At 43.2% G+C, this 26,406-nt stretch overlaps 1 protein-coding gene across 48 annotated transcripts in view; it reads right to left on the bottom strand.

Annotated features, from left to right (window-relative positions):
- The window catches only part of LOC126981009 (ankyrin-3-like), a 224,740-nt gene that overhangs the window by 159,818 nt on the left and 38,516 nt on the right, over window positions 1-26,406 (bottom strand). Inside the window, exon 1 of one of the 48 annotated variants that reach the window (XM_050831580.1) lies at window positions 13,478-13,637. The exons of the other annotated variants lie outside the window; for them this stretch is intronic. Coding sequence (XP_050687537.1) covers window positions 13,478-13,501 — 24 coding nt within the window. The 5' untranslated portion in view covers window positions 13,502-13,637. Of the gene's footprint in view, window positions 1-13,477; window positions 13,638-26,406 lie in introns of those variants that run through there. 48 annotated transcript variants of the gene reach the window in all.

The raw sequence follows: 26,406 nt of genomic DNA, 5'->3' as shown, positions 1-26,406 counted from the left end.
ATCAACAACAACAACAACAACACCTGGCCTGTCTAATCCCTACTCTCCGCCCTCCCCTCCTAACTCCCTCACTCCACCCTGACAGTAAGAGATTAACCATCCTCCATAAACACAAACTTGAGGGCTGGTTAATGGGAGGATAAGGACTTAGGACGCGAACAATGGACTTAAAACAACATCGCGGTGACAGATTAAAGTACTGAAGAGATTGACATGACTTGACTACTCGGAAGACTATATAGGAACCCTTCACGGAGATTTAAAAAGTGATACGGGGAGAGAGATTTTAATGCCAAGGAGATTGAGAAGACTACTTAATATATTTCCAAGACTAAAAAACCTATTACAGAGATTGAAAACGAAATAACGGGGAACGACAGGAGTAATTAGAAGCAAAGTCGTTATAGGGACTGACAAACGTATTACTGTAAGAGATTATATAATACTGTGGAGATTGGCAAAGAGCAGGCTACTTCTAAAATCAGAAACCTTTTTACGAAGATTGAAAACGGAATTACAGGGACACGACAAGAGTACTTACAAGAAAGGGAAGTTATTTTTGAAGACTGACAAAAGTATATTACAAAAAGAGACACCAAGGAGATTGACAAGACGAGGCTATTCCGAAGACTTAAACCTTTTAGAGATTGAAAACGGAATTACGGGGAACGACAAGAGTACTTACGAGAAAGTTAAATCCTTACGGAGAATGACAAAATTATTACTGAAGGAGATTATACTACTGTGGAGATGGACATGAGTAGGGTATACTTCGAAGTTCAGAAACGTATTACCGAGGATGAAAACGGTATATGGAGCGAGTCATGTCAATACGGAGGGTAATACAAGCGTTACGAATATGAAAAAATACGGACTGATAGGAGTAGACTCGTTCGAAGGGCAGAAACGTACTACGAAAAACGATATAAGTGTGACGGAATCGCCTGTCAGTAAGGTTGTCGGGCGGAAATACCTTAGTCACTTCAGAGCAACGTTATTCGAGGTAAATGTCAGCCAGACAATATCCTCTCTCTCTCTCTCTCGCTCTCCTGTTGATTGGAAGTGATGTTGGGCTACGATTTTTATTCTTTTCTGTGACCAGTGTTGTTTCTTTCTGTTAATACATTCGTCTATCTATTTATTTACTACTGGTTCATGTTTCAAGCCCATACTTTTAGCTTTCTTTCCCTAGTCCTTGTATCTGAATATGTGCTTAACCTTACGAAAACTGTTATCTGTACTTTTTTTCTTTCTCTCCAAATGCAGTTATTATAAGCAAATCACAGCGCTGTACAAATTCATAAATCCTACCTAAGTAATATATTTTTTTCTTATTGGGAGTGACTTTCAGAGTACTTTGCATCCCTACTCCACGATACCCGGTCTGCTTAGGATTGGATACTACTACCACTAAAAGAAAACGGATTGTGTTAGGTTAGGATGCTCTCTCTCTCTCTCTCTCTCTCTCTCTCCCCAGTAACAAGTATGACTGCATGACCCCGCCTACGTGACACTTTCAGCGTAAATTACAGAATGACGCAACACACTCCTCGGAAGCCCCACACACACACACACACACACACACACACACACACACACACACACACACACACACACACACACACACACACACACACACACTGAGCCGTTCAACTATTCATCTCAAACGTCACTTCTCTTTCCTTTTCGCCTTTCTTTCCTTTTTTTCTTTCTTTTTTGGGGGTACGAGTTCCTGTGACCGGACATTATTTAATTTCCATTCCCTCGATGCCTCTGTGTGTGTGTGTGTGTGTGTGTGTGTGTGTGTGTGTGCATGGTCATGGCGGATCTTAATGTCGTCTCTTTGTGCTGCTTTAAGTTTATCTAATATTAATACGGTCACCAGGAGGAGGAGGAGGAGGAGGAGGAGGAGGAGGAGGAGGAGGAGGAGGAGGAAGAAGGGTAACTAATGGCGATGCAGGCGGGGAATGCAGCAAAAAACACACACACACACACACACACACACACACACACACACACACACACACACACACACACACACACACACACACAAACACACACACACACATGCAGGGTTTCTTTCCCTTCCAGCATATTTCTCGTGTCTTTCCCTTCTAAGTCAGCATTAAGTAGACGCAGTGTATGACTTACCTAACTCACCTCGCTGTCAACCTCCCAACCTCTACCTGCTTGCCATTCAGTCTCTCTACCTTGTCTACCTGCTTTTCCTTTGATGTCTCTAATTGCTTGTTATTCTATTTTTTTTACCTGCCTTTCTATCTCTTTACCTGAGTGGTGTTCAATCTTTCTACCTGGTTTTCTACTTTCCTATCTACCTACCTGTGATAGTGATGATACCTGTGTTAATGACCTACCTATTTACCTAACTTACCGACATTTCTACCTCTACCTGCTTGCTACTCTATCTCTTCATCTTTCCTTCTACCTACTTTCCCTATTTCTTACCTACCTAATTATTTTGCTCGGCTTTCTTCCTCTCTACCTGCTTGTAATTCTATTTTTCTACCTGTATACTTACCTACTAGCATGACTTTCTACCTAGTATCTATCTAACCTGCCTGGCTGTCTAAATTTATACCTCTCTGCCTTTCCTTCTTTCTACTTTTCCAATTACCATTTTCTATCTACCTTTCTTCGTATCTATCTGCCCTTCTTTATGTCTCCCTTCCTATTTACCTTTTTCCCTACCTGTTCTTTTCCCTTACTTCTTCCCTGCCTGTTCTACCTTTCTCCTCACCAAATTACCTTTACTTATCCGCCATTTTCCATGCTTACCTGTCGTAGTATCTTTGTCCCTTTCCAATTACCTTTTCATCGATCATTCTACCTATCTACTTATCCTTCTCTCATTCTCCCTGCGTCCTTCCCCTTTCTGCTTTCCTACCTGTCCGCCTGTGTCACCTCGCCCACTGCTTCCCTGCTTCCCCACCTGCTGTTCTGCCTGCCTTCCGTGCCATCAATCTGACATTCCAGCCAAAGTATAAGGTTTCTTCACTCACCAGCTTAGCATTTTTTACCATCTTTTAAGTTAGTGGTGGTAGCAGTGCGTGGCTTACTCTGCTTTGCTCTCTGTCTGCCTGTCTGTCTGTCTTTTTACCTGTCTCAATCAGTCTTCACAATCTTCTCTAAGGCTGTCTATATTTCTATCTGTTTACTTGTTCGTTTGTCTATCTGTCTTTCTCCCTTTCTACCCACCTTCCTGTTTTTTTGTCTATCTCTATGTCTGTCCTCCAATACGTTGCTTATCTAATACTACGGAGCTGTGCACTGAGGCCACGCGCACCTGTAGCCTATGCTCCTGATGTCACTTTACTTATCTGTCTGTCTGTCTGTCTACCTGTCTCTCTGTTCTGATGCCTTGTATCTGTCTGCCTGTCTGTCTTTCAATCGCCCTGCCTTCCTTACGTGCGTTCCTACCAACATTACGCAGGAAATACATGCATTCGAGGTGTATATTAGTGCACTGTAATAAGCTTCGGGTCTTCAGTTGCTGGGAGGGAAGTGTATGTGTGTGAGGGAAGGGGGTATGGGTGGGGATGCGTCGAAGGGGAGGTGAGGAAGGGGTGAAATTAGGGGATGGATAGGGATTGTTAGAGAGAGGAAGTAATAAAGGAGGAGTGAAGGAGAGAGAGGGAGAGAGAATAGATGATTAATTAAGACGAAGGAGGAAGAGCCAGAGGGAGGGAAAGAATGAAGGAGAGCAAGTGTCGCGAGAAGGGGAAGAGGAGGAGGGAGAAGTGAGTGAATGAGGAGAGGAGGAGGAGGAAGAGGAGGGGGAGGTGGAGGAAGAAGAGAAGAGGGGAAAGACCAAAGAGGAGGAGCTGTGGACTAAGCTAGAGGATATTGTCTCCAGCACCTTACCTCCCCACCCCTCTCCCCCCTTTACACCCCTCTCTCCTCTCCCCACTCAACCATTCACCCATTAGCCAGGAAACCACAATCTACCCGCACCATGAGCTCCCCGTTCTCCCCTCCCTTCCAATTCCTCCCCTCCCCTTCCTTTCCTTACAAAGATAGTCCCCTGACCTTTCTCTTCACCCCCCTCCCTCCCATCACACCCCCACACCCACAACACCTAGTGGTGGTATGTATTGCATTCTCTGCCTCTCCTTTCCTCTCCTCTTCTCTCTCTTCTGCTATCCTCTCCTCTCCTTTCTCCTCTCGCTTCTTTTTTCCTCTCTACTCTTCTCTTTCTTTTCCATTTTCTTGTTTCGTCTTTGTTCTAGTCTTTCTTCTCCCCTCTCCTTCTCCTCTCCCCTCTTCTCCTCTAGGCCTATAACCACTACAGCATCAAATATTTATCCAACTTCTTTTTTTTTCTCTCTACAACACAAAGGTAGTCATCATCATCATCATCATCATCTTTATCATCGTCAACATCTTCATTTTCATCAGATCTCCATTTCAAACCTTATTCCATGAGAGAGAGAGAGAGAGAGAGAGAGAGAGAGAGAGAGAGAGAGAGAGAGAGAGAGAGAGAGAGAGAGAGAGAGAGAGAGAGAGAGAGAGAGAGAGAGAGAGAGAGAGAGAGAGAGAGAGAGAGAGAGAGAGAGAGAGAGAGAGAGAGAGAGAGAGAGAGAGAGAGAGAGAGAGAGAGAGAGGCGGGGGAGGGAGGAGTGAGCGGATATTGCATGACATTTGGAAGAGGAAGGAAGGAAGACAGGACGGAAGGAAGGAAGGAAGGAGGAAAGGGTAAAGACATCTAGAAGGAGGGGGAAAAAGAAGGAAGGAAGGGAGAGAAGCGTAAACAAGGAGAGGAAGATAATTGCACAAAAGTAACACCGATAAATGAAGAACTAAACTCACATCACCGATAATGGAAGACTCAAATTCAAGACCCCAACCGTAAGACCCTAATACGATAATACTAATACTACAATAATTATGGTTGAGTCATTTAGGGAGAATGAAGCTCACCCACAGCAACCCAAAACCGATAATGGACGATGCTAAGCTGGAGACGTAGTAGTAGTAGTAGTAGTAGTAGTAGTAGTAGCAGTAGTAGTAGTAGTAGTAGTAGTAGTAGTAGTAGTAGTAGTAGTAGTAGTAGTAGTAGTAGTAGTAGTAGAAGAAGTCAACGCATTTTCTCTCTCTTCACGGACCATGTTCATTTAGGAGGAGGAGGAGGAGGAGCATCAAAAGAAGAGGAAGGCCTGAGTAGAAAGTTTGGAAAATGAAATGCAGATGAGGAGGCCGAGGACGAGGAAGAGGAGGAGGAGGAGGAGGAGGAGGAGGAGGCAAGGAAGAGTCTAAGAGAGGAGGAAAAAGAGCAAAGAAACCGGAATAAAGGAGGAGGAGGAAGAAAAATGAAGAAAAGAACCAAGTAAGAAGGAAAGAAGGAAGGAAGGAAGGAAGGAATCAAAGGAACTGATGCACAAAGGAAAGACGATACCGGAAGAAAGACGAAAAGAAAAGATTAGAAGGAAAGAAAGAAAAGAAAAAGACAGGAAGAGGAAGAGAGGATGGAAGAATCTCAGACACAAAAGACTAACTAAGAAGAGAAAGAGACCAGAAAGGAGGGAGTGAAGAAAATAAAAAGACAAATAGAAGTGAAGAAAATATACGGAACAAGGAAAAAAATAACAAGAAGAGGAGGATAATAGAAGGAAGGAGAAGGAATAGAGGAAGAAAACGAAGAGGTGGAGGGAAGGGGAGGAGGAGGAGGAGGAGGAGGAAAGTAATATTGAAGAGAAAGCTAAGGAGGAGGAAAGGAAATGAGGAAGGGAAAATAAGATGATGAAGGGATATTAAGGGGAAGATGAAGATAGAAGAGGGGAAGGAAAGGGAGGAAGAGAAGAAAGAAAGGAAGGAAAGAAGAAAGGAAGGAAGAGAAGGAAGGGAGGAAAGAAGGAAGAAAGAGAAAAAAACAAAACAAATAAACAGAGATAAAGAAAAGTCATATTGAAGGAAAAGTTAAGAAGGAAGGAAAACAATTTAGGGAAGTGGAAGAAATTGAGAGGAAAGTAAAGTAAAGGAGAGAAAAAGAAGGAGGTAGAAAAGACGAAAGGAGAAAAGATACTGAGGGAAGGTGAAGGAGGAAGGACACATAGGTCAAGAGGAGGAGGAGGAAGAGGAGGAAGACGGCCCATCAAAGGACTTCATCAGATCAAAGACTCCTATCCTATCCTACCCTATATTCCTCCTCCTCGTCCTCCTCCTCTTGCTCCTCCTCTTACGTAAACCTGTTCCCGGCTGCACCTCCTCCTCCTCCTCCTCCTCCTCCTCCTCCACACAGATTATTCAGTTCACTTACAAAACTAAATTGCAAGTCTCATTACTTAACCAACTGCCATTATCCTCTCTCTCTCTCTCTCTCTCTCTCTCTCTCTCTCAAAATCTGTATCCTAGGCTAAAAACGTTGGGAGGAGGAGGAGGAGGAGGAGGAGGAGGAGGAGGTAGGGTCTTAATGCTTTGATGAGAAGGGAAGGAACTAGAGAATGGAAGGAAATGAAGGAGGAAGGATGGGAGGTGATGACTCAGGCGAGGAGGAGGAGGAGGAGGAGGAGGAGGAAAGATTTGCACGGAGAAGTAAAAGTCTTAGGCAAATAGGATAGGGAGGAAGATGAAGGAATGAAGTGTGAGAGGAAGAAAGGAAGGAAGGAAGGAAGGAAAGAAGGATGGAAGGAAGGAAAGAGGAATGAGAGGAGGGGAGGAAGAAAGGAAAATAAGGTTGGAGTAAAGGAAGAAAGGAAGAATGAAGGAACAAAAGGAAGGAAGGCAAGGAAGGAAGGGCATAAAAGTGTGAGCTAACGAATGAGGGAGGAGGAAAGGAAGGGAAGAGAGAATGGAAAAATCAATGTAGCACCAAATAACGAAGGAAAAAAAAAGGAAGATGATACGAGGAAGAAACTTGGAAGAAAAGAAGGAAAGAAAGGAAGATAAAAAGTGACAAATGAGAGAAAAAATGATGTAATGAAAAAGAAAGAAAAGGAAATCAACGTAAAACTAAGTAATGAAGGAAAAAAAAAGATGGAAGATGATACGAGAAAGAAACTTGGAAGAAAGGAAGAAGGAAAGAAAGGAAGATAAAAGGTGACAGATGAGAGAAAAAAATGATGTAATGAAAGAGAAAGAAAAAGAAATCAACGTAAAACTAAGTAATGAAGGAAAAAATAAGATGAAAAATGATACGAGAAAGAAACTTGGAAGAAAGGAAGAAGGAAAGAAAGGGAAGATATAAGGCGATAGATGAGAGAAAAAATGATGTAATGAAAAAGAAAGAAAAAGAAATCAACGTAAAACTAAGTAATGAAGGAAAAAAAAAGATGGAAGATGATACGAGAAAGAAACTTGGAAGAAAGGAAGAAGGAAAGAAAGGAAGGATATAAGGTGACAAATGAGAGAAAAAATGATGTAATGAAAAGAAAGAAATAAAGATATCAACGTAACACTCAGTAATGAAGGAAAAAATAAGATGAAAGATGATACGTGTAAGAAAGGAAGGAAAGGAAGGAAGGAGGAATGGAGAAAATTAAAGAAGGAAATGAAAGAAGGAGGGAAGGAAGGAAGGATGGCAGAGGAAAGGAAAAAAACGAAGAATTAATGGAACAGAGGAAGACTAAAAAAGGGAAATGGAAAGTGTAACAGACAGACAAATAGATAGATAGATACACAAACAGATAGATAGATAGATAGATAGATAGATAGATAAACAGAAGGATATATACAGATTGACAGAGACAGACAGACTAAGCTACAGACATTCAGAGATGAGATTAGTGAAAAGGTTTTGTTGTGACATTCAACCATCACCACCACCCTCACCATCCTCATCACCACCACCACCACCATCATCATCATCATCACCATCCTCATCAGCCGGTTTGACATTCACGAAGCCTAAGCCGTGAGAATGACTAGCCCTGAATTTTATCTTTATTTTTTTATTTTTTCAACTTTCCCGAGAAGAAGAAGAGGAAGAAGACGACGACGACGAAGAAGAAGAGGAAGAAGAAGACGACGACGACGAAGAAGAAGAGGAAGAAGAAGAAGAAGAAGAAGAAGAAGAAGAAGAAGAAGAATGTCTTGGAAAATCTTAATAAATACAACGAAAGAAAGAAAACAAGAAAGAAGGAAAGAAAGAAAAAAAAGAAAATATAAAAAAGAAAATGTGAGGAATAAAGATATATGGTCCGCTCAAGAAATACTGCCAGACAAAAAAAAGAGAAAAACAAAAGAATCATTGCCAATTCAACTTTGCAGAATAAGACAGACAGACACCCACATACACAGACAAACAGACAGAGAGGCGACAGATAAAGATAGATAGACAGACATACAAATACAGATAGAAAGGAAGACAGAGATGAAACAAAAACTAGACAGACAGAAACAACAGACATAAACAGACATAGAGAAAGCTAAACAGATACACACAGACACACGAACAGACAGACAAACAGGAAGCTAAACAGACACAGACGCACAAACAGACAGACAAACGGGAAAACACAAAGACACAGACAAACAGAAAGACAGACAAAGGGAAACAAACAGACAGCAACAACAGAGGACCAGGATATATTACCACACACTGAATTTACACGCAGGACAGAGAAGGGAAAGGAAGGGAAGGGGATGGGAGTAAAAATTGGTTCTTGAGCTAAGCGGCGTCCAATCAGCTAATGCGACCTTGCCTGCGTAACCACGAGAACCCAAGACCTTCACCCCTTAACCGCCCTGACCCTTGGAGGAGCGAAGAGAAGGAAGGGGAAGAGAAGGAAATGGAAGGAAGGGAAGAAGGAAATGGAAGAAAGGAAAGGGAAAGGATGGAGAAGGAAATGGAAGGGAAGGAAAATGATGGAGAGAAGGGAAGAGGAGGAACAAAAGGGAGAAGGATGTAGAAATTGAAGAGAAGAAAATGGAAGGAAGGAATGGGAAGGGAAGGAGAAGGAAATGGAAGGAAGGAAAGGGAAGGGAAGGAGAAGTAAATGGAAAAGAAGGAATATGATGGAGAGAAGGGAAGAGATGGAGGAACAAAAAGGGGAAAGCTGCGGAAATTGAAGGAAAGGGTAAACGAGATGGAAAGGAAAGAAAAGAAGGGATGGAGAGAAGAAAAGGGAAAGGGAAGGAACAAAAAGAAAAGGAAAGGAAAACGAAAGAAATCGAGAGATAACATATGAAAAAGGTAATGAACTTAGAGAAGAAGAGAAGGAAAAAAACTGGGAAAATGATAATAAAAGAAGAACGAGAAAATTATTAAAAGAAAAGAAGAAAATAAAGAGAATGGAGGGTAAGACAAAAAGGGATTAATTGCGATACAAGAACCAAAGGAAAGAAAATATTAAGAAAAAGAAATAGAGAAAGACAGAATATGATGGTTAAAAAGAAAAATGAGCTTACTAGGAATATGGAAATGATGTAAAGGAATAATATGAAAGGAGAAATAAAGAGAAGGCAGACTTTTATATGAGATACGTGCGTTACAGGACAATGGAGGGAGAGAGAGAAAGATGAGAGATAGGGAGGGAAATGCTTCTGTACTAATGGCGAATCTCTCTCTCTCTTCTCTCTCTCTCTCACGTCTTTCTCCAATTACTCTCCTCATTTACTCTCTTCATCGGTATCTTCCTCCAATAATTGTGAGACATTCCTCCTCCTCCTCCTCCTCCTCCTCCTCCTCTTCCTCCTTCATTTTCTCTTCGTTTCCACCTCACTAATCACTAACGTTCCAGCACTGCAATTAAATAACTCACAATATTGTTTTCTAGAAGTCTTTTTTGTATTAATATTTTCTTCATTTTTGTTTTTCTTTCGTATTAGTTTCAATGTTTTCTTTCTTTTATTGTTTTATTTCGGATGATTTTGCACATGTCTTTCTTTTTTCTTCAACCTTATCTCTTTACTACTACTACTACTACTACTACTACTACTACTACTACTACTACTGCTACTACTACTACTGCTGCTACTACTACTACTACTACTACTACTACTACTACTACTACTACTACTACTACTACTACTATTACTATATATATCATTATTATTGCTAAGTGTTTTCTATTCTCTCCCTTTTCTCTAACACGCTCATACACACCTTATGTTTTTTTTTCCTTCCTATTGTGTAAGCCCAAACAATGATTCTCTCTCTCTCTCTCTCTCTTAAAATCATGAATGAAAAACAAACAATAGAAAAAAACAAGAATTAATGGACGTGAAAAACAAAAGCGGAAAGAAAACAAAACAAACAAAAAACAAGACAAACAAAACCAAACAAAAGAAACACAAAAACGAGACCCAGCAACATGAAAACAAAAGAGAAAACAAGAACAACAACAATAGAAGAGAAGAGGAGTTTGAAGGAGATCGAGAGTATTTTGATTTTCTTGTTATTATTGTTGTTGTTGTTGTTGTTGTTGTTGTTGTAAGAATGAATAATATAAAATGTCCCTCAAAATTTATATATACTTCAAAAATAAGAGAAAAAAACATAGAAAAGATAGCAAAGAAAAGAAAGCTTATCAAATTCAGCTTAAGATTTCAATTCGTAGGAAGAAGTAGGTAGCAAAAGTAGTAGTAGTAGTAGTAGTAGTAGTAGTAGTAGTAGTAGTGATGGAAGAACTTGTGAATGCATGCAGAAATTGACCGCTCCTGTTGGTGTTACTGTTGTTGTTGCTGGTGTTGTTGTTGTTGGTGGTGATGGTGATGGTGGTGGTGATGGTGGTAGTTGTGAAAGGTCTCGTACACGTCAATAAGGTCTTAAAAAATGTACATCACTAGAATTCTCCTCTCTGTTAAAGGTGGAGGAGGAGGAGGAGGAGGAAGTAGAAGGAGAGGAGGAAGAGGAGGAGGAGGAGGAGGAGGAGGAATGATGTGCGGGGGAGGAAGAAAGGGAGATAAAAGCAAAAAATTCAAACGAGAGAGAGAGAGAGAGAGAGAGAGAGAGAGAGAGAGAGAGAGAGAGAGAGAGAGAGAGAGAGAGAGAGAGAGAGAGAGAGAGAGAGAGAGAGAGAGAGAGAGAGATCCTTCATATTGTCGTTATTGGAAATCGTTGTGAGACCTCTGGCGACAGTGTCAAGTTCCTCCTCCTCCTCCTCCTCCTCCTCCTCTGTGACTGACAAAGGCTATCGGCACCTAATGACAAACTATTTCTTAATCAAGCACATTTCTACCTCCTCCTCCTCCTCCTCCTCCTCCTCCTCCTCCTCCTCCTCCTCCTCCTCCTCTTCCACTTCCTCTTCCTCCTCCTCCTCCTCCTCCTCGGTGACTGACAAAGGCTATCGACACCAAATGGCAAACTATTTCATAATCAAGCACGTTTTTACATCCTCCTCCTCCTCATCCTCCTCCATCTTCTTCCCCCTTCTCTTCCTCCTCCTCCTCCTCCTCCTCCTCCTCCTCCTCCTCATCCTCCTCCATCTTCTTCCCCCTTCTCTTCCTCCTCCTCCTCTGCAATCTTTTTCCCTCTTCTCCTCCTCCTTGTTCCATATCAACTCCAATTTCCTTGTGCCTCCATTTAGCTCGTCTTCCCTTACCTCCTCCTCCTCCTCCTCTTCCTCTTCTTCCTCCTCCTATCCTTATTCCCATTCTACATTTGGTTATCTCTCTACTTCCATCGTCAATCGCCACAACTCCTCCCCCTCAATCCCCTTTTTCTTCCCTTATAAATCCCCCTTTCCTAAATACCCCCATTTTCTCCCCCATATCTTTTCCCCCTTTCAAGTAACCTCTCCCCTTTCTCTCTCTTTCTCCTTCCCCTTTCTCTTAACCTCGAATTTTTACTTTCCTACCCGCTCCCCTTCCTCTCAATCCCCTCTCTTCCCCTTCCCATAACATCAACTAACTCCCCATTCCTATTCCCTCCTTTCCCCCATATATCTTCCCCCTTTACTGTATCTCCCCTTCTTCCCCGCTCTCTTAACCCACCTATGTCATTCTCCCTCCTCCTCCTCATTTTCCTGCTTCTTTTTCCTTTCTTTCCTTTCCTTATCCCTCCCCTTCCCTTTCCTTTCCTTCCATTACCTCATATCTCTTCCATTTTCACTGTTTCTTCCCTTCTTTTTCTCCCTCTTAACCCCTTCATGTCACTCCCCTTCCTCCTCCTCCTCCTCCTCCTCCTCCTCCTCCTCCTCCTCCTCCTCTCCACACGCACACACGCTCGTGACTTAGTTCTATAATGCAGGTGTACATGTGTGCGTTTGTTTCCCCTCACGCGACCCCCCCCCCCCCCACATGCATGCAACGCTAGCCCGTGTCCCCATAACGCTCATACTTACACAAACATACATACATACATATACACACACACACACACACACACACACACACACACACACACACATTCCGCGGCAGTGATATGGACGAATCCCTTAAAATAAAACCTACATTACCGCGGATGACGTTTCAATGATAAATACGAAGGAGGAGGAGGAGGAGGAGGAGGAGGAGGAGGAGGAGGAGGAGGAGGAAAAAACGCCGGCAATGACAACTTCAACTATAAATATCGAAAAAAAAAAATAGACATGGAAGGAAAAAAAATGGATGAAGCAAAGGATTAGAGAGCAGGAAAAAAAAAGGAAAAAGACAGGAAAAAATATAGAAAAAAATATATCAGGGAGAAGGAAAGGAGAAAGATAGAGAAAAATATAAAAGAAGCGCAGGAGAGGAGAGAAAAATATTAGGAAGAGGAGAAGAAATAGTAAGACAGAAAAAGAGGGCAAGACATGGAAGAAGAAGACTAAACTGAGGTGAGCAAAAAAAAGACGAAGGGAAGAAAATTATAAAATGATGGAGAAACTTGAGAAAATAATTAAGAACAGGAGGAGGAGGAAGACTGTAGTAGTAGTAGTAGTAGTAGTAGTAGTAGGAGGAGGAGGAGGAGGAAGAATAGAGGAGTAGGAGGAGGCATATAAGTTAGGAGATGGAGAGGGTTAATAGGAAGATGAGAGAAGGAGGAGGAGGAGGTGTACGATATAGGAGATGGAGGAGGAGGAGGAGGAGGAGGAGGAAGGAGTGGCATCAGGTTCAGCAAGGTGCCGTGAATGTAGTGACCTGCCCTGACCTTCTCTCCCCCTCCCATCCCTCAAGGTCACCGGAGTATCATAAGCCAGAGGAAGAGCAGGAGAAGGAGGAGGAGGGAGGGGCGTGGAGGGGAGGATGAGCGGCTTGCACTTGTGAGAGAAACCACCATTACCAATGACCCCCCCCCCCACCACCACCACCATTGACACCACCACCACACCCATCGCCTAACGCTTGCTGTTGTTCTCTTTTCACCACCACCGTCACCCTCATCACCACCACCAGCACGGGAGAGAGTGAGGACCAAGCGAGGGGTCATCAGAGGAAAGGAGAGAGAACGAGAGGAAGAGCGAGAGGGAAGCCCCGGCGGTGAGTGAGTGAGTCAGGGCGAGAGGGCCGGGGAGAGAGAGAAAGAGAGAGGGCCGGAGTTGCGGGGGGCGGCGTCCCCTGTCTAAGCCCCGAGGTGTCCCGCGCCCTGGATGCCACAACTCACCAGGTTGGTTCCCTCGGTGACCATGGTGTCTAGCTCCTTCCCGGGGCGTGGGCGTGTCAGAGTATTGCCATGGGCGGCGTGCCAGCCAGTCCGTGCGGTCACTGAGGCCCTGAGACGGAGACTGGCCGCGGCAGCCACCCCGCCAGCCCGCCAGAGAGCCGCCCCGCGCCGCGCCGCACCCGCCGCCGCCCCGCCGCGCACCGCCGATCAATACGCCCGCGCACGTGGCTACTACACGCACACATGCACACACGCCCCGGCACGCACCACGCCCGCACCGCGCCGCACCGCACGCCCATACAACAACACCGACCCGGCCCACACGTGACTCACGCCGGGCACGCCGCGGCACACAGGTGCACGCCCACGGGGGGCAGGTGGACACAGGTGCAGGCGGGGTCGCGCGTACACACACAAACACACACACACACACATACACCCCTTCACAAGCAGGCAGGCAAACGCGCATGCACTTACACACACACACACACACACACACTTCGGCCAGCAACAAGCACCCCCACAGTGACACGCCCTGCACGTCACCAACACGCGCCCTGCCGAAAAAAAACAACAACCAAAAAACCAATGATCGCGGGTGACAGGGCCGAGGAAATAAAAACACGGGATCACCAAATTGAACGAGATTTAGTGAGCGGCGTGGCGGCGGGGCGTTCACTCCCTTGATTCAGCGGTGTGAGGGGACGCGACAGAGATCGACACGGGAACTCTATAACGACGAAGACATGCATATTGTACACCAAAATTAAGGTCTGAACGCACGGATTAACATAAAATTCGTGTTCAAGGCCATTTTCTCTTCCAGCCGCAGATACAAAACATGACATAATATAGATAAATAAATAAAATAAATGAAGAAATAGTAATAATGGAAGAGAAAATGTATCTATGCATGTAATAAGCCTCTCATCACGTATTATATAAGAAGGGTTTAGCAAGATGATTACGTATATATGGTTTTCAAAGCCACATATATTCTGAGAGTACCTATACCAGATGTGTGTGTGTGTGTGTGTGTGTGTGTGTGTGTGTGTGTGTGTGTGTGTGTGTGTGTGTGTGTGTGTGTGTGTGTGTACGTACAGGTATAAATAAATAAGCTTCCTGAGGTGTGCTGTTCAGAATGCATGGCGACGCTTCCCTTACCCCCCCCTCCTCCCCCATCACCTCCACCCCCCCCCCCTCCCCACGGAAACACACGCGAAAGTTCTACAACACACACACACACACACACACACACACACACACACACACACACACACACACACACATGAACGTTATGTCGATATGAAGTGGATGCCGCGATGCTTTGTTTGTTTGTTTGCTTTCAACCTCAGTATTGCTCTGTTCATGTTTTTTTTTTTTTTTGGCTATTGTAAGTGTGCTTATACATACATACACACATACATACATACATACATACAGATATACATGGAAACGTGTAGATAAAACTGTATATGGTCATTCATTCAACAAAGTCATACATACATACATACATACCATTCATATTTATATACATACATACATGCATTCATAGACATACATACAGAGAGACAGACAGAGTGCAATAAAACAAACATAAATACATACATACATAGTCACACACACACACACACACACACACACACACACACACACACACACATATACATCATAAAACTTTTCAGAATTCCATGCAACAAGCACAACAACAACAAAAAAAACGCATATATTTCATCAAAACTGTAGGCACGTTTTTTTTTTTTTTTCGTGACCTTTCGAGCAAGCATCAAGTGTTTTAAACCCCCTACACACACACACACACACACACACACACACACACACACACACACACACACACACATCATTTTTTTCTCCTTGTTTACTTTGTTTTCCGGCAAGGAATTCGGACGCTGTTTTGACGGGCGAAAGGTCAAAAGGGGGAAAGAAAAAGGTCAGAGAGGTCAAAGGTCAGTTATTAGCAAAGGTCGTGACGGACTAGGAAGGAAGGAAGGAAGGAAGGAAGGAAGGAAAGGATAGAAAGAAAGAAGCAAGAAAAGGAAGAAAGGAAGGAAGGAAAAAGAGGAAAGGAAGGAAGGAAAAAAGGAAGGAAGGAAGGAAGAAGAGGGAAGGGTGGAAAGAAGGAAGCAAGGAAAGGAAGGAATGAAAGAAAGAAGGGAGGAAGGAAGGAAGGAAGGAAGGTAGGAAAAAGGGAACAAACCGAATACAATCAGTAAAAAAAAACCGATAAATTAATCAAAAACAAAAAGAAAACTGAACACACACACACACACACACACACACACACACACACACACACACACACAAACACACAGGTTCATCACCCTCCCAAGCTATGTTGATTCTGGGAAAAATCTATAGGAAGGGTGACAAGGGAGGGAGAGAGGGAGGAAGGAAGAGGGAGGAAGGGAAGAAGGGAGGAAGAGGGGAAGGAGGGTAGGGAGTTTACTATAGGCGGTGCATTGAAAGAGGGTACGAGAGGGGAGAATAGGGAGAAAGAGGGAGAAGAAAAGGGAAAGGTAAGAGGGATGGAGGAAGGGAGAGAAGAAAAGGGTAGAGCAGAAAGGGAGGAAGAGGGGAAAGAAGGGGATTTGCTTGACGGTGCATTGAGAGGGGGAATAAAGTGGAAAAATAGAGAAATGGGAACAAGAAAAGGAGGGAGAGATAGTGAAGGGAAGAAGGGAAGGAAGAAAAGAAGGAAAAGGAGAAAGTAGGGAGATTGCTAGACGGAATGAAGTGGAGAATAGGGAGAAAGAGGGAGAAGAAAAGGGAAAGGTAAGAGGGATGGAGGAAGGAAGGGAGAAGGTTAAAGGGAGAGGAGAGACGTAATTGCTGAGAGGGAGAGGAAGGGAGAGGGAGGGAGAGGGAGGGGAGATATTGAGGTATGGGGAAGAGGGTAACAGGTGGAGGGAGGTAAATGGGATATGATTGTTGAGGGAGAGAGAGGGAGGGAGAGAGAGAGGGAGAGGGAGGGAGAGAGAGAGGGAGAGGGAGAGAGAGGGAGAGGGAGGGAGAGAAGGAGAGAGAGAGAGGGAGAGAGGGAGAGAGAGAGAGAGAGAGAGAGAGAGAGAGAGAGAGAGAGAGAGAGAGAGAGAGAGAGAGAGAGAGAAAGCTCGTAAAATTACTGAAGTATGTAAGGCAGCGAGGGCGAGGGGAATGTTCTCTCTCTCTCTCTCTCTCTCTCTCTCTCTCTCTCTCTCTCTCTCTCTCTCTCTCTCTCTCTCTCTCTCTCTCTATTTTTCACACACACACACACACACACACACACACACACACACACACACACACACACACACACACACACACATACACCTCCAGATTTCTCTTGTTACACGTTTAATTGGCAGTAGGAGTCTGGCGTGGCTCATGGAGGAGGAGGAGGAGGAGGAGGAGGAGGAGGAGGAGGAGGAGAATTGGGGCGATGGACCAGGGAAGAGGAATTAAGACAGTTGGAGATGACGGTAGAGAGAGGAGGAGGAGGAGGAGGAGGAGGAGGAGGAGGAGGAGGAGGGGGAGGAGGAGGAAATGGGAACGATGGGTCAGTGGGGAGAAATTAGACGAACAGGAGACAAAAATTGGGTACAGACAACAGAGAGAGAGAGAGAGAGAGAGAGAGAGAGAGAGAGAGAGAGAGAGAGAGAGAGAGAGAGAGAGCACTAGAATATAAAAACAAAAACATAAGAAGTCATTATTAAAGCCCTTCATCCATTCATAAACTCCGATCAAGTCTCGTCGAACCCTTCGCCTTTTTAGAGAAAGTAAATTTAATTGTTTGAGTCTTTCCTCATATAGCAAGTTCTTAACCCGTGAATCATTTATGTCATCCTCCTCTGTATCGATTTTGACATTTTCATATCCATTCTATTGTAAGGTGACCAGAACTGAACCGCATATTCGAAATTTTACTAATACTAAATACAACTTGAGGATGACCTCGGCGCTTCTATTCCTTACGCTCCTTGAACTGAATCCCAGTGACTACCCTATTTGCACGATTTCTTGCCTGAATGCATTGCACCCTTGGCAAGGACAAACTGAAATATCCCAGACTCCCCTTTAAAGAATTCTTCCTCCAAACACATTATTTATCGGCCTATTTTACCCTCAGTTTGCTATTGCTCTTCGGTCCCTGTTATTGAATGGCTGCAATTTGTTGGCATTGACGGGCGCTAAAGGAGATGAATGGGAGAGGAAATGGATGGAAAAATAGGGCAGGAAGGAGAGCGGCGAGGAAGGGAGAGAGGGGCAGAAAGGGTTGAGAAAGGAGAGAAAGACGGAAGGAGAGGAAAAGAAAGAAGGGGAAAGGAGAGATGAATATGGGAGGAAATGGATTAAAAATAAAGCAGGAAGGAGAGTTAGGAAGGGGAGAGAAGCAGAAACGGTAAGAGGGGAAAGAAGAAAGATAAAAATGAGAAGAGGAGAGGAGATGGAAAGGAGAGGAAATGAACGAAAAAAAATAAAGCAGGAAGGAGAGTTAGGAAGGGGAGCGAGCGCCAGAAATTGTTGAGAAGGGGAAGGAAGAAAAATGAAGAGAAAAAAAAGGGAGAGGAGAGGAACGGGAATGAATGGGAGGAAATGAATGAAAAAAAAATAAAGCAGGAAGGAAAGGTAGAGAAGGGGAGAGAAAAGTGCCGAAAGGGTGAGAAGGGAAAGGAATAAAGAAGGAGAAGAAAAAATGAGAAGAAAAGAAAGGAAAGGAGAGGAGAGAAGCGGGAAGAGGAGAGGAAGGGAGAGGAAAGTTTTCGCAATATTTATCTCAAAACGCATTACGAAAGTTTGTAATAAAACACACACAGAGAAAAAAGTCCCATGGGTGTTATCTGTTTTGGTTAGGTGTGTGTGTGTGTGTGTGTGTGTGTGTGTGTGTAGCATGAGTTGCCTCCGAGGAACACATAAACCACACACACACACACACACACACACACACACACACACACACACACACACACACCCGAGGGAGTCATCGAAGTCATGTTCCTCCTCGTCTTCCTTCCTCTTCCTTCCTCATTTCCTCATTATTATACTCTCTCTCTCTCTCTCTCTTCACCTATTTACCTATTAATGAGTTTTACGCCGAGAATAAAAGCTAGCATAACGACAGCTACATAAAAAAACGACGAAGAAAATAACATCAAAGAAAAAAAAAGACCAATAATTAAAGCCAGCATAAAGAGATTATAAAAAAAAAAAACGAAGAAAAAAAACATCAAAGAAAAAAAGACACCAAGAATAAGATGGCATAAAAACAGCAACAACAATAAAAAACAAAGAAAAAAACACCTAAGAAAAAAAAAAACGAAAGTGAAAAGACAACAAGAAAAAGACATCTGGAAAAAAATAAAGTAAAAAAAAAAAAAATCTATAGGTGTATACTTTGTCCCCTCTCCCCTGCACCCTACTGTCCAACAACCCTTCTGCTTCCCCTGCTTCCCCTGCGCTGCTCAATTAGTCCCCATCTCCCTGTAAGCAGGAAGCGACGGATCAGCAGGGAGGAGGGATTAACCTGCCTAATTTAACAGGAGTAGTAATTGGCCCCATTTCATCCTTATACCCACGGCGTCACGGAAGCCTCGGAGGGAAAGATTTGCAAGGAAGATTATAAAGAAAAGCTCATTATTCTTTTACCTGTATGAGAGAAGGAGATGGAGAGCAGGTGAGAGAAAAATACGGATATATACAAACAGGCAAGGGAGAGGATAGAGAAGGAGAGGAAGAGCAGGTAAAGAAAGGAATAAGATAAAGAGAAACCAATAAGGAGAGAGGATAGAGAGGAGGGAAATAGGAAGATACGAATAAGGTAAGGAGAAAGTATTAAGGAGAAAGGATAGAGAGAAGAGAAGCAGGTAAAGATAGGAATAAGAGAAAGAGAAAGCAATAAGGAGAAGGGGAGAGAGAAAGAAAATGTGTGATAATTAAAAAAAAGGGGGGTACTAAGGGAAGTTATGAATGGAAGATTATAAAAAAAAACTCATGATTCGCTGACTTGTATTTCTGAAAGGCACGAGAAAAGAAAATACAGCAAAACACCAAAAAAGCAATAATCGTAAACTACAGCAAAAGGATGATATAGACGTAATAGATTGTTAATAGAGAGAGAAAAGCATGAGGAGTGTATGTGTGTATGTGTGTATATATATTTTTTACAGCAAAGTCATAAGAAACAGCCAATAAGAAACTAAAACAAGAATAAGATAAAGAAAACGGGAGAGAGAAAAAGAGAGATCAGTGTGAGAAGTCAGTCTGAAGATAGAGAAAGAGGAAAAGAAAAGGAGATAAAGATGGAAGATAAATAAAGAACAAGAATTAAGGAGAGAGAGAGAATGAGATACAAGTAAGAGAAGCATGTGTGAAGATAGAGCAGAAGAAGAAGGTAAGATAAAGATAGACGTAAGATAAAGGCGAAGTTATAATTAGGAGGAGAAGGAGAGAGAGAGAGAATGTGTGGGAATTTAAAGAGGAGAGAGAGAGAGAGAGAGAGAGAGAGAGAGAGAGAGAGAGAGAGAGAGAGAGAGAGAGAGAGAGAGAGAGAGAGAGAGAGAGAGAGAGAGAGAGAGAGAGAGAGAGAGAGCATGAGGAAGAATATATAAGAAAGTTGGAAAGAGGAAGAAGATAAGTGAAGGGAAATGCAGATGAGGGAAGGAGAAGGCGGAATGAAGTCTGGGACCACATTACCTTAAGTTCCGAGTCGCCTTAAGGAGAGAGAAAGAGGGAGAGAGAGAGAGTGGAAGGGAAGGAGTGGTGGAATGAGATGCAAGGAGAGTAGGAAGTAAGGAGAAAAAAAAAGAGATTGTCTGTGGAGGGAAATGAGGATGAGGAAGAGAAGGATAAGAGAGTGAAAAGAAGGAAATAATTAAAGAATGGGACAATGAGAAAGAAAGGAATAATTAACGAATGGGACAACGTGAGAAAAGGGAAGGAGTGGGATGAGGTAGAAAGGTAAGAATACGAATAAAAGGAAAATGGGAGGAGTAGGTAGAATGAAAAATGGAATGAAATCAAAATAAAGAGAAAGAGATGAACAAAAGGAAGAATATGGAAGGTAGAAGTGGAATCAGATCAGGAGAGCAAGAATGAAAGAGGAAACGGAAGAGTAGATGGAAGGAAGCAGGAATAAGAAAGGAAATAGAGTAAAGAAAAAAAAATGATAAGAAAATGGAGAGAAAGGGAAAGAATGGAATGAGATGGAAGAGCAAGAGGAGGAATGAAAGACAGAAAGGAAGAGAATGAAAAGAAACCAGTGATGTAGAAATGGAATAAAGAGTGAAAAGAAGAGGAATAGAGAATGGAATGGAAGGAATGTGGAGGTGAAGGAGTGGAATGAGATGAAAAGCAAATAGATAAAGGAAGAGAAGAGAATGAGCGAATGAGGGGAAGAGGGAATGAAGAAGAGAAGAGAGGAAGAGAATGTGAAGAAGAGAAGAGAGGAAGGGAATGCGAAAGAGGAGAAGAGAGAGGAAATGAAGGCAGGAAAATCATTGAAACTTAAAACTCCTTCTCTTCTCTTCTCTTCTCTTCTCTTCTCTCCTCTCCTCTCCTCTCCCAATCCAATCTTCCAATCCTCCTTCTTCGCTTCCTGTCTTCCTTCCTTCCTTCTTCCTTCCTTCCTCCTTCCCTGCCATCTCTTCCCCTCTTCTCTTCCCTTCTCTCCTCTTCCACTTCCGCCTCTTGCTTGCCTTGCTCATAAACGTGTTGTCTCGCTCGTCTCCCTTCCTGACTGGACTTCATAATGATCCTCCTCCTCCTCCTCCTCCTCCTCCTCCTCCTCCTCCTCCTCCTCAACACATCTCTAATATATGGTAAACAATTGTCGACTATTATTATTATTATTATTATTATTATTATTATTATTATTATTATCATTATTATTGTTGTTGTTGTTATTGTTGTTGTTGTTATCATCATCATCATTACTTCGAGCGCTAAAATAGATGACCTCATTATAGGCTAATAGGCTTATGAACAGGCTTATATTCCTCCTCCTCCTCCTCCTCCTCCTCCTCCAATACCTTTAAACTACCCCCCTACAGCACAACATGACCTCCTGACCTCAAAATTTAGGAGGAGGAGGAGGAGGAGGAGGAGGAGGAAGTTGTGAATGGAAAGGTGAGGAAGGATACAGGAAGAGGAAAATTGATAGGAAGAGGAGGATAAAGAGGAGGAGGAAGAGATAGATGAAGAATGGAAGGAAGGAAGAAGAGGTAGATGTAGTATGGAATGAAGGAGGAAAAGAAGGAACAGGAAGAAGAGGAGATGTGTGTGGCAATGGGAAGGGAAGGGAAGGAAAAAGGAAAGTGCTGATTATGAATGGAAGAGGAAGGACAGGGGAAGGGGGGAAGTGGGGAAGGGGACTGTAGATGGGGAATGGAGAGGGAGTACTGAGAGAAGGTAGTGGGGGGAGGAAGGGATGGGACTCAGGGAGGGGACTGGGGAGGGGACTGCAGAAGGGGGCGGCAGGAAGACCAATCACCACTTTTGGGGCTTCCTTCAATCAGTCCCGGCATTGTAGGGCCTTCGGCAAACACACCAATTTATGCCTCAGGGAAGGGAAGGGAGGAGGAGGAGGAGGAGGAGGAGGAGGAGGAGGAGGAGGAGGAGGAGGAGGGATGTAGAGGGAAAGTGGGTTAGTAGGTAGGTAGGTAGGATAGGGTAGATGGGGAACGGTTAGATTAGGTTAGGCTAGGTTAGAGGTTAGGTTGGGTTAGGTTAGGTTAGGTTAGGTTAGGCAAGGTTAGGGTAGGGTAGGGTAGGGTAGGATAGGATAGGATAGGATAGGGTAGGGTAGGGTAGGGTAGGGAAGGGTAGGGTGGGGTAGGTAAGTGGGAAAGGAGATGTGAGGGAAATGGTAGAGGTGGTGGTTGAAATAAATGAAGAAAATGAAGAAGATGATGAAGATGAAGAAAAAAAGAAAATGAAGAAGAAGAGAGATAAAGTTGGAAATGAGGGAGAGAGGGAGAGAGAAAGAGAAACAGAGACAGAGACAGAGAGGAGAGAGACAGAGACAGGGAGAAGGGAAGGGGAGATGGTATATGTACACAGGAGGCAATAGGTCACACACACACACACACACACACACACACACACACACACACACACACACACACACACACACACACACATTAATCATCTTTATGAATCGCATGTGGCTGACTGGACTGACTGGCTGGATGGGTAGGAGGGGGGAGGGGGGGCAGGGGGAGGGGGGGAGGGGAGGCTGGTTGACTGTCTTTCGCAGCGGGAGATAAAGGGGAGAGAAAAGGGAGGAAGGATGGGAAGAGGGGAGGAGGGGAGGAATCAAAGAGGGAGAGATAAACGGGAGAAGGATTAAGGAGCAAACAGGAGGGAGGATAAAGTAAGTACACACATAAAAAGTAATAAACGGAATGAATTAATAAAACATGGAGAGAAAGAAAATGAAGTGTGGGAAAATAGACGAATGAGGAGCCGGAAAGGAATGAGGAGGATTTTTTTTTTTTTTTTTTACAACAAAGGAGACAGCTCAAGGGCACACAAAAAAAGGAAACAATAGTAAAAAAAAGCCCGCTACTCGCTGCTCCTAAAAAAATAAATAAATAAATAAAAAGAGGTGGCCGAAAGAGAGGTCAAAGGATATGGACGAACAGAGAACGAGTAAGAAAAGAGAAAGAAAGAGGAAGCAAGAGAGAGAAAAGAGAAGAAGGTAAGAAGGGAGAAGAAGAGAGAAGCGAGCGTAGTTAATGGTGGAAAATAAGAAATGGAGAAGAATGAGAATGAATGAGAAGTCTTATACACAAACTTCTGATGAATGGAAAAACACAAAGAAAGAGAAACCCCAGATAAAACGCCTCATTCTCACCCTCACAAAAGACGAAAAGAATGAGGGAATGGGAGAATGGATACCTCATTTTACTCCACCTCACAATACTTCCACTTCCACCACCTCCTCCTCATTCCTTCCACCTCATTCCGCATCCACTCAAGACGAAAAGAATGAGGGAATGAGACAACAGGCACAAGAAAAGCTTACTACACGTATTAAGAGTAAGAAAGAGCACGGAATGAGGAACTGAGATAATGGGTAACTTAAGTATACTAACGCGGCCTAACTCTCCACCCCCACCCCCCTCCATTCCACGACACACTAGTCATTCCTCCAATCTCATTCTACACTCACGAAAGACGGAAGGAATATGGGAATGAGGGAATGGATACTTGCTCTTTTTTTTTTTACAGCAAAGGAGACAGCACAAGGGCACAAAAAAAAGGAAACAACATTATAAAAAAAAGCCCGCTACTCGCTGCTCCTGTAAAGTATCCGATGAGGTGGCCGAAAGAGCAGTCACTATATCACTCACCATATCCATAACCTCCTTCGACTCATTCCTCACCCATGCCTCTCGCGTTCTCATACCTGCAAAGAGTAGAAAAAATAATGGTTAGCACAAGTTTATATAAAGGAGAATGTTTTTTATGGAGTTATGGATAAAAAGGGAGTGTTTCAAATCTCTCTCTCTCTCTCTCGCACAGGACCATACATTAAGGTTATTTTTACGACCTCGAAATGAAAAAAAAAATAAGTACGGGTTTTAAAGTTATGAAGACTAATGAATGAACGTGTGTGTGTGTGTGTGTGTGTGTGTGTGTGTGTGTGTGTGTGTGTGTGTGTGTGTGTGTGTGTGTGTGTGTGTGTGTGTGTGTGTGTGTGTAGAGAATATTAGAGAGAGAGAGAGAGAGAGAGAGAGAGAGAGAGAGAGAGAGAGAGAGAGAGAGAGAGAGAGAGAGAGAGAGAGAAAGCATGACACAGGTGAGAAGGTAAATGAATTGCGTGGCGAAAGGAGGAGGAGGAGGAGGTCAGTGTGGGCGCGGTCAGTAGGTGAAGGAGAGAAATGGGGAGGGGGGAAGAGAGAGAGAGAGAGAGAGAGAGAGAGAGAGAGAGAGAGAGAGAGAGAGAGAGAGAGAAAGGGGGAGAGAAAATGGGGAGGAGAGGGAGATGGGTAGAAGGAAGGGGAAGGAAGAGAGGGTGAGAGAAGAGATGGAAAGAGAAGGAAGGTAGGGAGGAGAGGGGAAGAGGGAGGAGAGGAAGGGAGGGAAGTGGAGGAGGAGAGGTGGAGGGAGGTGGACTATATTTGCTCCACCTACACAGTCCATTATCCAACAGTGGTACAGGTTGCTTTTACTTCCTCCTTCCTCCACTTCCCTTCCTTTACTTCCTCCTCCCTCCACTTCCCTTCCTTTACTTCCTCTTCTCTTCTTCCTCCCTTCCTACCTTCACTAATACCTTCCTTTCTTTAATTATTCAAGTCTTCCATTTCTCATTTCATCTTATCCGTGTATTTTTATTCCTCTCTCCTTCGTCTTCCTCTTCTCTTCTCTTTCATCTTTTTTTTCTCTCTCAATTTTTGGTCGCATTTGGTTTTCTCTTTCTTTATCTTCCTGTTTCTTACGCTATTTGTTTCTTCTTTCTTTTGCGCCTTTTATCGCTTCCTTCATCATAATTATTTTCTTTTTTGTTTCTGTTCTTCCTAAATTCATTCATTCATTCCTGCATTCATTTTATCATTCATTCAGGTTTTCCACTTTTCATTTCCACGTCCAAATCATTTCGCCTCTTTATTTCTGTTGCTTCATTTGTTTCCCTTTCCTCTCTTACCTTCAATGAGCTCTCTCTTTCATTAATTCATTCTTTCTTCCTCTCAAAATTCACACATACTAAGAAAAAAACTCTCCTTCATTACTTCCCTTCTTCATCCTTTTTTATCTTCCTTCACATGCAATATTTCACAGTCCTTCCTTCCTTCTTTCTCTTTTTCTTTCTTTTTTTTCTTCCTTCCTTCTTTCCTTCGTTTCTTCATTCCTTCCTAATTTTTTCACATGCAATACTTCACACTTTTTCTCTTTCTTTCTTCTTTCCTTCCTTCCTCCCTTCTCTTCTTCCTTCCTTTCTTTCTTTCTTTCTTTCTTTCTTTCTTTCTTTCCTTCCTTCCTTCCTTCTATTTCTATCTTCTCGCATCATTCCGTCCTCTTTATTCTCTTCCTTTCCAATGATCTCCTTTACTAGCTATTCCTAACACTCTCTCTCTCTCTCTCTCTACGGTAATCCAAGTGCTTCCCTCCACTACTTATTACGCTTCCTCTATGCCCACTTTTATCACATTATCGATTATTCCCTCTTTCTCTCCCTCCCTCTTATTGTTCCTCCATCCTCTATTGGCTTATCTCCTCCTCCTCCTCCTCCTCTTCTTCCTCCTCCTTTGTTATTGCACCCTTTCCCTTCCTCTTCTCTTTATCATATTATTGTCATCTCCTTCTTGTTATTGTCCTTCTGTGTCCTATTGTGGGTGGGTGTGGGTGTGGGGGGGGGTGCTCTCTCTCTCTCTCTCTCTCTCTCTCTCTCTCTCTCTCTCTCTCTCTCTCTCTGTTGTTTTTCTCCCCATTTTCCTTCCTGCTTCATTTTATTTGTGTTTTTTTCCTCTCTGTTGTTGTTTCATTTTCCGTCTTCCTCTTCTGTTTCATCTTTTTTTTTCTGTTTTTCTGTCCAACTTGATTTTTTTTCGTTCTCTTCCTGTTCCCCACGCTAATTTTTTTTCTTCTTTCTTCCTCCTCCTTCGTCTACCACTTTATTTTATTTTCCTTATACTCTTTCCCACTTTATCATAATTATTGTCTTTCCTGCATCTGTTCTGTCCACTTCTTTTTTTTCCTCCATTTGTTAGGCATCGTCTTCTTCTCCATGTTTATTTCGCTTCTTCATTTCTTCTCTCGGTTCTCCTTCTCTTTCGCTAATTCCTTCGTCTCCTCCTATTACATCTCCTCCATTTTTACTTCCCTTCTTCATTTCTTCTCTCGGTTCTTCTTCTCTTTCGCTAATTCCTTCGTTTCCTCCTATTACATCTATTCCATTTTTACTTCCCTTCTTCATTTCTTCTCTCGGTTCT

Source organism: Eriocheir sinensis, chromosome 46 (genome assembly GCF_024679095.1).
Source record: "Eriocheir sinensis breed Jianghai 21 chromosome 46, ASM2467909v1, whole genome shotgun sequence".
Taxonomy (NCBI): domain Eukaryota; kingdom Metazoa; phylum Arthropoda; class Malacostraca; order Decapoda; family Varunidae; genus Eriocheir; species Eriocheir sinensis.
Note: the sequence above shows the minus strand (reverse complement) of the source record. Positions and strands in the feature narration are given on the sequence as shown.